At 33.9% G+C, this 12,297-nt stretch overlaps 1 protein-coding gene across 1 annotated transcript in view; it reads left to right on the top strand.

Annotated features, from left to right (window-relative positions):
- The window catches only part of LOC131857300 (uncharacterized), an 84,967-nt gene continuing 72,670 nt past the window's right edge, over positions 1 to 12,297 (top strand). Inside the window, exon 1 of the mRNA XM_059209579.1 lies at positions 1 to 472. Coding sequence (XP_059065562.1) covers positions 1 to 472 — 472 coding nt within the window. The remainder of the gene's footprint in view (positions 473 to 12,297) is intronic.

Genomic DNA, 12,297 nt, shown 5'->3' with positions numbered 1-12,297 from the left:
ATGGAAATCACTGATAAGGTCAACACCCCCTGCTGTTCAAGCAGACTAGCCTCTAAACCCTCAGAAAAACCTCTAAGAGACCCCTCCTCCTCACAGGACACTGGAAACTCAAGCCCTACTGATAATGTGGTTTTGTCCCACCCTAACTTGACCCCTTACTTTGTCAGTTCCACCCATGCTTCCGAAAGCCCCACAACTTCTAAGAGTCCAAAGACTGTAAATTCTCCCTCCCCGACTTTCAGGCTGGAAAAATTGATGGTTGTGGAGGAGGAAAGTAGCACAAAAGAGGAGGACGATAACAACCTGGCGGAAATGGGGAAAAAGGTGGAGGCCATGTCTAATAATGTGCAGGATATCACCAGTAGACTGGAGGCGATGGGAACCAAAATGCATGATGTTTCTAAATTCGCGTTGAATGTGATGCGATGTTCGGCTACCACTTTGTGCCTCATGCAGGAAAGTGCTTCCAAAGGTAAAGGCAAGGACGACGAGGACTACAAGGCCCTGTTCAAATTCCTCACCAAGGAATGGGCTAGAAAGCTCCTCCCCAAGAGGAACCATGGGAAAAAGAAATGATTTGTCTCTATGTTGTGGAAGGTTGGAATTTTGTCTACTTTTAGTAGCCTACGGGTGGATAGTGTTAGCTTATGTTTTTATTTGAACTTTTATGTTTATTGCCCTGTGTGGCATATGTCTAAAACTTTGTTTAAAACTGCTTTATATCTACTAAACTTACGTAGAATGATTATAGTTTTTGATAGAGGTAAAGGGTTGTAACTCTACTGATTTTATGCGAACAATGGTTCTACCACTGTCTTCCTTGTTGTTCCTATGGGTCAGCCCCCTTGCTTTTTGGCTGCTTTTAATATAAAAAACAATATCCCTTTCAAAACTTATAAGTTTCATTCATCAAGGTAAGTATAATTTGAATATCATTTTTAGCATAGAACTAATATTTGCATGTAAGGTTTGAAAATATGTCTAAGGTTTAGTTTTACAAGCCCATAAGTGAACTAGAATAAAAAAACATCAACTTTCTTATGCAGGGGAACCCCAAAAAACCTAAGACTAGACCTAAAGGTGGAGACGTGTGAAAAATTCTTGTAATTTGAAAAGCATGCACAACCTGACACATAATGGATATTGGGTCTAGAAACATCCAAAAGAGGCCGCTCTTATCCACGTCTATTTTTGGACCCTCTTCAAGCACTCGAAGGCAACACACATGTTATACCAACAATAGGACTTGGGAGGCCGATGCAGATCACTTCTAGTGTTTGGATTTGATATTTTAGCATTTCAAGACTCATGGGAGATCACCATCAATATATAGGAAGTAGTTAGGGGAAGGTAGATCCATAATACTTTTTGTTTTAGTAATAAACCCATGGCAGCTTGTGCACCTACATGTGGGGCCAATGGGTTGACTTTTATTATCATGTGAAGGCCTAGGGGCATGTAAGATTGCTTCATTAATCAATAAGATTCTTGCTTTTGTTTCGCATCCCATTCTTGGCTATGTTTTGTGTTTAATTCAACAACAAGGCTAGATAGTCCATTTTGGACCCTCCAACCTTGATCGTATCATTTATCAACTCTCAAAGTAATTTCCCAACAAGTTTTAGTTTCTTGGCACGTCAACAACATCTATCATAGTCAAAATATCTATCAAACCTAGAGCTCAAAGTATCATTATTTTATTTATTTAAATTATATTCATGTATTTAAATATCTTAAATAAGTATATTAGCTCACTAATTCTATGGTTATTTGTTATTTCATTCTTATTTAATTATTCTATTCTATGTAGGTGCACTTGGGCTACACATTAAATTGGTCAAATCAACATTCTTAAACCCATAATATTTTCCTTATGTTTTATCCTTTTGCATTAGGGTTCCAAAACCTATTTTTCTAATTATATATATTTTATTTTTATTTTATTTTGGGTTTATACCCACCATTATTTGTGGTTTTAGTATATTGCTATCTTGCTTAGTGATTAGGATTTAATTACTTAATCTATTTGTTCCTCACCCACCCTCCATTATTTGATTATGATTTATTACTAGATCATTTACAATTGATTTTCATATAGTTTTTCTTACACTTTTGATACATTCTTACACTTTGTATATATAATCTCCTCATCCTTTTGATATGCTCTTATATTTTTTATATATGATCCTCCCATCTTTAATTATTTTGTGTCATTATATCCCATGGATGGTGAGTATTTTCTATAAAGATGTTATTTCATCATGTATGTGATCTTTCCTCCATAGAGATAATAATTGCTTTTATTTTAATCACTTCATTTGTCCATGAATTTCAATTTGATCCTACCTTTCTTAGATCACTGGTGATAATGTTATCCATGAGCATGATGATATTATGTTTTTAATAAATTTTCCTTTACATGATTCATAATGGTGATTAATCTTGTACATGATGGTTACTATTGCTCAAAACCCCTATATACATCAAAAAATTATTTGGTACATGGCAAGATCCCATCTTCATTGGTTAGTAATGATGTTTAGATTAACAACAATGAAACTTGTCTTATGAATTATGACAATTCTATGCATTCACCATTATTTTTTTGTTCTATTGATGATGCATATCATAAGGATCCTAGAGAGTGATATGTGTGATTTATCTTCCATTAGGAATGATAATGATATGCTTTGTGATAATATTTCTTTGAAATCCCATGTTGACTCTATGGATATTCATGATGACCCTTGACCTTGTGATACATTACATAATGATTAGCATGCATTGTACATTAAGATAGCTCATTAGCCTCTCATGTATATATTATTGATGATTCATTGTCTCCATGTACATTACATGATGATATTATTTCTCTTAATGAGAAATTGTTGCTTGATTACTTGGATGGTACTAGTGATGTATCTTTACATAATAATTCATAATTGCTTACTCATTGTGAGGACTAAGATGATGGCATTTATTGATGCATGAATTTAGACTTACTTTGAGTGATAGATAATTATCATATTTGATTCATATTGTATGGTTTATCATTCATTTATGGAATTTATACGCGATTTTATTGCTTACTCACATATACCTATAATTCTCAAGGGTAGTTTGCATGTGTATATGCCTTCTTATGTTCCATATTTTGATCCTTGTTCATCCTCTTAACATAATATGCATATTGTTGCTATTATTCTCATGTACTCTTATAAAGAGACACCTTATTCACCTCTTCTTAGACCTACACCTATATTCTACAAGGCACCTGGTTCATAAATTTATTCTACAATAGGTTGCAATTATCAATGGATGGCTAGAGGTAAAGTTACATCTAATTAGAAAAATTGGATATTCACTAATGTCAATCTTCCCTTTTGCTTATATTGACAACTAAGATGCATAGGAACTATGACATTATTGATCAAATTCAAAACAATTAGGATAATACATCACTTTGATGCAATCACTTTTGGGGGATCCTATGAAGGACTATAAATTTGCATACCTTATTAATAATTCACTCATAGAGTCACTTATTATTGCACATAGTGGAAATAAAATCAATATAGTATGGGAACAAAATTATCCAAGAACAAATTAAATTGGAATTCGTAATCTTAATTTAGACTAAGAATTCTATTGCAAGGGGTCACATAATAGATCTAGATCCAATCTTCAATTACAAGAACTCTTGTGTAAAGTGAGTTTTTATTACTTCTAGTTAGCTTTGAGCTACACTATCTCTTAACCTAAGGGTTGTTACAAAACTATTGATAGATTGATCCTAGATGATCAATTCCCTAATAATCAATAAAGATGATTTTTTTTCTCACTTCATTATGTCGTCAGCCACATTTATACGGTCATAGGTGATGTGCTATGGTAGGACCAACCCAAGAACTACTAACCTTGAATCAAATGCTAAGAGATAAGGATTTTTCCCATGAATATTCATGCATCGCATGATTTACCCCCAAAAATTAAATGCTAACTAGTTCTAGAAGAATCACATATGATTATGTTTCTAAGGAAATTAAGTAGGTATTGATGTGCATAGCCATGTAATATGAAAATGAGCATTGGTAAGAAGGTTCAAATGTGCAAAAAGAACTAGGATTTTTAAATAAATTCATTACTTTAAACAAATATTTTTTCAGAGAATAATATAATTATTGCTAACATTAGAATTATTTGAAATAAAATCAAGTAACTTCTAAATATATAAGCTTTGTCTAAGGGTATGACAAACCATGCTTGATATGATATATCACATCATCAAATAAAACATATATAAGTATTTCTCATACCACCTTATTGAATTTATGGTAGTACTAAAAATATAAATGGATACCTTAGTGGTAATGCACAACCAATATCTATCTAGTTGTGCAAACAAAGTGTACTTTTTGATATAGTTGTGACATGCATATTGATGCAACCATAACCGATAAACCCTCAAAAGAGAACTGATCGGCTTATGGAGCAAGAGTAACACAACAAAAGCAACAAGAAAACATAGCAATATTACATAAACAAATCATATCATTGTCTTAGAACCTCCGACAACCAACCGGTTATCAACATACAGTCATCATAGAACATATGGTAGTTAATCGATTACATGCAGGCTACAAGCCAGATACAATCCATCTAAAACTCTCGGAGTCAACCAGATCACTTATCACCAATCTAAATCTTTATTATGATTTATACTTCCTTTGTCCTACAAATTATTATATAATACCCAATATATACCCTTTGGAACATATCCGGGTCAGCCACAAAAAATTACATTTACCAACACAGGAAAATGAAATGTGTAACTAGGTCGGTCCTAAGAATGAAAGAAATTCCTTTGAAAAATAACAACCAAGAAGTGCGGATCAGCAGGAAGGTTTGTCACATGCCAAATAACATCGGACAAGACCCCAAATAGATCCAAACACCAAGAAACCACTCTGAAAATGAAGGAAAACCAACTAGTAAGCACAAGAACTGTCCCAGAACCCAGAAACAGTCAAACCTAGAGTGATAACTAGCCAAAAAAGAATCCAAATGGACTGAAAATATGGAATTAAGTACATGAACCAACCTAGAGATCAAAAATAGGATATGCAATGAAAAGCAAGCAATGACCAGCACCTACAGATAGGAACACATAAAACTGCACACTGAACTGAACAAGAACTAAACTGAAAGGAAATATTTTTGGTTGATGTAAGATTGCTCATAGACCAGGGATGCTCCTACATCAAACACCCCAAGTAGAAAGAGATGTTCCATGAGAGGCAACTCATGAACATTGAAAATGATTCGGGATAAAGACTCCATGTTCATTTTTTATCCAAACATCTTCCTTATCTGAACACCTCTTCTTTAGCTCCTCTGGGATCTCAATTGGATTCCCTAACCCCTGACTCCCTTTGTTTCTCTTCCTTTGCTTCAGATCTGCACATTGTCTCTTCTTACTACTCTCTTTCTTCTACAACTCTGATTTGTTTTTGCCACAAGACTTCATCCGGTTTGTCACCATAAGCTTTTTGTCATCCGGTTCTATCTGTCCATCATGATTATCTATCAGATCCTTCTATAAACTCATGCCATCTTTCGGTATAACCTCTACAACTGCTTTCTCAGTACTACAACTTTTCTCAAGATTCAGGTTTTTCACCTCCTTCTCTTTCTCCTTCAAAGAAGTCAATGTGAACTTCTGCCCATTTTTCTCAATAGTGATTAGGTTTCTTCTACAATCATAAATAGCTTCTCTATCAAACTGCCAATATCTTTCCAACAAGACATGACAGGAACTCATAGATACAACATCACACAAGACCTCATCCCTAAAAGGCTCAATATTAAAATTCACCAAACATTGCTCCTTTACTTCTAACTTTTGATCATCTTGTAACCAACTTACCTTGTAAGGACAAAGGTGCTCAAGCCTCTTCAATCCAAGCTTCACGACCATCTCCTCGGATACCAAATTATCAGTACTTCCACTATCCATAATAACCTTGCAACACTTACCACCTAATTTACATAGAGTTCAGAAAAGACTCTTCTCTGAGTAGATCTGATATCTTCACTGCTCTGCTCCATCATGACTCTTCTGAACATAGGGGATTCTCCTTGCTCCAGTAGTTCTGGTAGCTTCACCTTCTTCCTTATTTGCCATACAACTTATTTCCATTCCTTGGTTACATTCATAAAATCTATGTCCAGTATCCCCACACTTGAAACATTTTGCTGGGAAATTTTTTGTCGGTACTGCCACTGCCTTTCCTCTGTGTTTTCTGTTCCGGTTCTTTACTCCACTTAGGTTTTGATTCTTCTTCAACATTTTGATTCTTTGTACTCATCTGCCCCTTGAATCTCTCCTTCCCTCTAGGGTTATTCGGTTGTCTTCTTCTCACCTTTTCCTCAGCCTTCAAAGCATACTGGTAAGCTTCTTCAACTATGAAAACCCTCAACATACTCATCTCATCCTGAATATTAAATGCAAGTCCATTTATGTACCTTGCCACCTTTTCTCTATCCATCTCTCTATGTCTAGATCTAATCATCACCTTGTAGAATTCCTCAATATACTCTTTCATAGCTATGTTTCTTTGTTTCAGGTTTTGCAACTTCTTAAACAATTCCAACTCATAGTCTCCCGATATGAACTCGGCCTTTAATCTTGCAACCATCTATCTCCACCGAGTGATCTTCATTTCTCCATTCTCCACTCTGTCTTTTTGTAATTCTTTCCACCATAAGGCGACATGCCCTTTCAACTTAGTATGTGCCAACCGGACTCTCTGCCGGTCCTTGACATCCTCAAACTTAAAGTAATCCTCCAACTCTTCAATCCAATCAATCAGATCCTCTAGGTTCAATGTTCTGAAAAAGTTTGGAACTTCCACTTTATGAACTTTATTCGCTTGCACCACTACTCTTAGGAATATTTCCTCTCTTCCGTCTTTCGATACTTCAACCTCTTTCGCTTCAATCTCTTCACCGACTTCTTCATATTCATCCTTAGACTCCGAGTTCCTCTGCAAACCAGCCAATGCGTTCCAAATTTTATTCCTCACCTCATTCTTGAAATCCTCCATCATCTACTCTACCCTCTGGGGGTTCGTCCTTCTAGGTGACATCTCCTCTCCTACTTTGGTGAATTGCCTCAACTCGCCGATCTGACTACCAATTTCAATTGCCTCTCACTCGACGATCTATTGAGCACACGCGCAACTTGCCTCCAATCAGTGATTTGTCCACCCAAAGGAATGCCTCAAGGTTCAAAAACTACTCTTCCACCAACCGGTTCATAACCAACTTTGATACCAATTGATGCAGCCATAACTGGTAAACCCTCAAAGGAGAACTAATTGGCTTATGCAGCAAGAGTAACACAATGAAAGCAACAAGAAAACATAACAAGATTACAAAAATAGATCATATTATTGTTTTATAACCTTCAACAACCGACCAATTATCAACATACAGTCATCATAGAACATCTGGTAGTTAATCAGTTACATGCAAGTTACAAGCCAGATACAATCCATCTAGAACTCTCAAAGTGAACCGGATCACTAATCATCAATCTAAATCTTTATTCTGATTTCTACTTCCTCTGTCCTACAAATTATTACATAATACCCAATATATACCCTCTGGAACATATCCGAGCCAGCCACAAAATATTACATTTACCAATGTAGGAAAATGAAACGTGTAACTAGGTCGGCCCTAAGAATGAAAGAAATTCCTCTGAAAAATAACAACCAAGAAGTTTGAATCAACAGGCAAGTTGGCCACACGCCAAAGAACATCGGACAAGACCCCAAATAGATCCACATGCCAAGAAACCACTCCAGAAATGAAGGAAAACCAACCGGTAAGCACGAGAACTATCTCGAAACCTAGAAACAGTCAAACCGGGAGCAATAACTAGTTAGAAAAGAATCCAAATGGACTGAAAATTTGGAATTAAGCACATGAACCAGCCTAGAGACCGAAAATAGGATTTACAATGAAAAGCAAGCAATGATCAACACCTATTGGTAGGAACACAAAAAACTGCACACTGAACTGAACAAGAACTAAACTAAAAGGAAATATTTTTAGTTGATGCAAGATTGCTCATAGACCGGGGATGCTCCTGCATCACATATGAACAATGTGGCATACAAGAGAACTTGCAAAATAGAAAAGTTTGTTTGGGTGAATCAAAATTTCCTGTAAACTTGGGTGATGCAAAGATTTTTTATTATGTACATCACCTATATATAAAGGTATCAAATAAAGATATTTAGAAAATATCTAATTGAATTCTCATATTCTATTGTAAATAATTGCTTCTATGATCGAGCCTATGACATTTAAATAGAAGGATTATATATCATTTGATAGAATAGGTCATCCTCCAAAATTTTCTATCAACGAACATCTACCTTTTATAGATTATGGTGAAATATAAAGATATAAGTAAAATGTGCCTTGGTTGATAATTGATCTAGATTTAAATATTATAGCAAGGGTTGTTTAATTAAGTGTGGATGTCATAATTACAAATGTTAGATGTTAAACATCAAAGAGTTTGATGATATTTCTAAAAACTGTATGTGTGCTATTATTCATTTTATTACAACTAGACCACTTACTATTGATTCACTTTTCCATGTAATGTCCAGAAGCTTATTGTATGATATGTTGTCGGGTCATCTATGTATACATGATAAGAGTTTTTCATACCATCTACATTGTATTTGGTTGGAAAATGTTCATATGGCAATGAAAAATATAATATATTAGCTCATTATCAGCCATATAATAATTGATAGATACTTATCTTTGATGTTTTATGTTTAATACGATGAGAGCTACCCATAGGTAGCAATTTGCAAAATAATAATAATAATAATAATTGTTATATGGTTGAACAACATAAATTTATTATAACACAAAATCAATTTACATAAGTGATGTCTAAGAAATAACAACATGAACTTAGTAGAGAACAAGATTCCCAAAACAATGATCTAGCACTTTACATAGTGATGATTTGAGTATACTAGATTACATGCCTATTGGTATAGGAGAGTACAAGTTTGATATAAAATTGTATAACATGCCTTTATATGATCAATTGCCACCTCCCAATTCAAATTGTGTTAATGAGACAAAAGCAACTTTTGTAAATGTGATAGTGAACTAGAAGGTGGTATCTCTAGCGATCTGATTATTCTACTTCTTCTATAGTATTTGATAATATTATATGATCTTACATATAAAGTTATGTGGATAGGGTGTCCAAATAAAAAGGGAAGGAACATTTGGTATATATAGTTTGTACATGTTTGAAGTTCAATGATACATCTTTTTTATCATTTCCTACAAGTACTTCAAGTTATTATATACTTAGTTATTCAATTATGCATGATTATAGGACCATTTTTAGTTTATTTCTTGGTTCATATTATTATATTATTCCATTATGAGTCAGAATTCTTATTGATTTTTTAAATTTTAGTGTATTTCTCATTATTAAAGATGCATCATTCACACACACATAGCAAGAAAAAAACAAAAAAAGAAAATATAATAATATGTCACTAGTCAATATAAGTAATGACTTATCACATGTATCAAGGGTTCAAAAATTAGAAAAATTAACACATCATGTCTAATACTTATCAAGTGGGAGGAACTTTTGTTGAAGACTCATCTATTGTCACAATCCTCATATTCTCTATTGAACTCTACCTTTTTGGGTGGCGATGTCTTGGGCCTACGTTAAGACTGATTATACATAGCCAAGATGATCTACAACCATCCAATCTCATAAAATATTTTCTTTCCTTAAGATACTTTACGCTTAATTTGAAAAATAAATGTTTCCATTATATCACTTATAAGTGGCCCAACATAATTACCATCAATTTGTGTCTATGGTAGTTCAATATAAATAACTCCCCTCTCAACATATATGGTGTTTCTTTCCACTCATAATGAATTTCAATCACCATCTAGTGCAATACACTCAATTATGGTTGCTAGCATGCCAGTTGTGTGTAACTAACTAGAGTCAAAAAATTAGGTGATGTGATCATAATGATTGTAATCACACTCAATCTACTTAATGGGTAAAACTGATATGCCTTGATAAAATACTTTGCCATCATAGAGATAAGATCTATCCATTCAACTATTCTAACTACATATCACATATGACACATGAGTGTTATAATTTTCATCATATTTAAATACTTTGCCATCATAGAGATAAGATCTATCCATTCAACTATTCTAACTACATATCACATATGACACATGAGTGTTATAATTTTCATCATATTTAATTGTGTTATCTATAATGAAAAAAGAAACCAACCTAAAAGTTTATCTATCACACACATGAGACATCAATTCATAATATTAATCTATTATTACCTATCATAATAGGGCTACATTTAGTAGGGCCTCTCCCTCTCCAATATGCATGGCCTCATCTGCTCCCATACTTTGGGTAGGTTTAAATTATTATATCTACTCGATCTCCTCCTACCTCCTCAACTTCTCCATCCTCTAGTGTATATAATATGTGGGGCATACTTTCTTCTGATAATATTTGTTTTCACTTGATAAATCAATATCATATCCCTTGACCATAGTTATGACATCATCATCTTTCTCATCCATATGTCCTTGCATGGAGAATGTCTACCACTCTTGGCCTAAAAGACAACCTTTGATGTCTCCTATAAAGTGAAGGTCCTAATGACAACTTATTGAATGCTAAAATATCATAGGATATTATCATACTGGAATATATTCACATATATGGTTTTAGTATTATCATATTGTCATTATGATAGATTAAAATTCTCTCGAGTTGTATTTAATCCTATGTAATGCTTGTAAGAATCAATTTGATAAAGCTCCCCATTAAAATCAAGAGAGTATAACTCCCCCCAACTATCACATAATGCTCATATCCTATTGAAAGACCTTGGTTGGGCTTCATAGGACCCTATATATGCTTATATTCCCAACAATGTAGTAGAATTATGAATTAGAAACTCAAACTGCTAATATGTGTGAAACTATGTAAGTTACCATACAAATATGTCAGCATTCATCTCCAACACAAGTATACTCTCCAAAATACCTCCATATTTTGCATTGGGTGGATCATGATGTATGAAATTAATTAGTACTTATTGTTAGACAAGACCAGAATAATAAGGATCATCAAGAGCCACCTACACCCCTTGGGTGCATTTGTAACTCTAATTTGTTCTAAGAAAACATCATCACATGCAAGTCCCATGCTACTAGTGCAATATTAATACAAATCTCTATCTTGTTGCTACATGGTATGGTAATTTTCCACCACTTTCCTACCTTAAATTAGCAATGTTAGAATTTACCAACATTCTCCAACGTGACAATCGTCTCACTCTCATGGATAGATATACAATATTGGTCTTTGTACCACCATTTTCTTAGTGGTAACTATCTATCTTGTTGTTAGGTGGTGTAGTAATTTGCCACCACTTCCCTAACTTGAATGCAACATTAGAATCTATCAACGTTCTCCACTATGATAATCATCTCAATCATGGGTACAAATAAGGTATTGGTCTTTGTAACACCACTTTGTTACTATTTTCAATATGTGAACATTATGGCCAAATATTGGAAGCTCACTTATATGACCAAATCGCACACTATCTAACATCCATATATAAACATTTATGAGTTATAATAATAATAAACTCTATAATTGATGATTATGTGACCAATCCTTCATCTTGAGCTCACTTTGCAACCATTACAAAAATAAATAAATAATTGGTAACATATCATGTTACAAAATGATAATTATTGACTAAAAATGAAAAATATTATAGAATGAATGTTGTAAATCATTTTCATGCAAATTGGGTCAAATTTGTGAATCATTATGCGGATCTTGCACACATTTGTGGATTACTTTAGTGGGAATTACTTTTGTGTGCATAAGAGTCAACTTCGACAAAATTGAGGTCATTTCAACATATTCTCAAAATTTAGAAAAAAAGTGTTTCCCCCATTTTTATGATGATTTGAGAAATTTTAATTTTTTAAAAACTCAAAGATATGGTCATACAACAATGAAATGTCTCCAATAGTGATGTATTCTAAAAACCTATCATCTCAGTGTGATGTGTTTGAGCAGTAATACAGTGTGATGATGCTCTCTCTCAAGGGTGATAATAAAAATCGAATGCCTCTTTCTTTCTCACCTCTCCCATAGAA

Source organism: Cryptomeria japonica, chromosome 1, assembly GCF_030272615.1.
Source record: "Cryptomeria japonica chromosome 1, Sugi_1.0, whole genome shotgun sequence".
NCBI classification, from domain to species: Eukaryota; Viridiplantae; Streptophyta; class Pinopsida; order Cupressales; family Cupressaceae; genus Cryptomeria; species Cryptomeria japonica.
The sequence above is the reverse complement of the archived record's forward strand: the minus strand, read 5'-3'. Positions and strand labels throughout refer to the sequence as shown.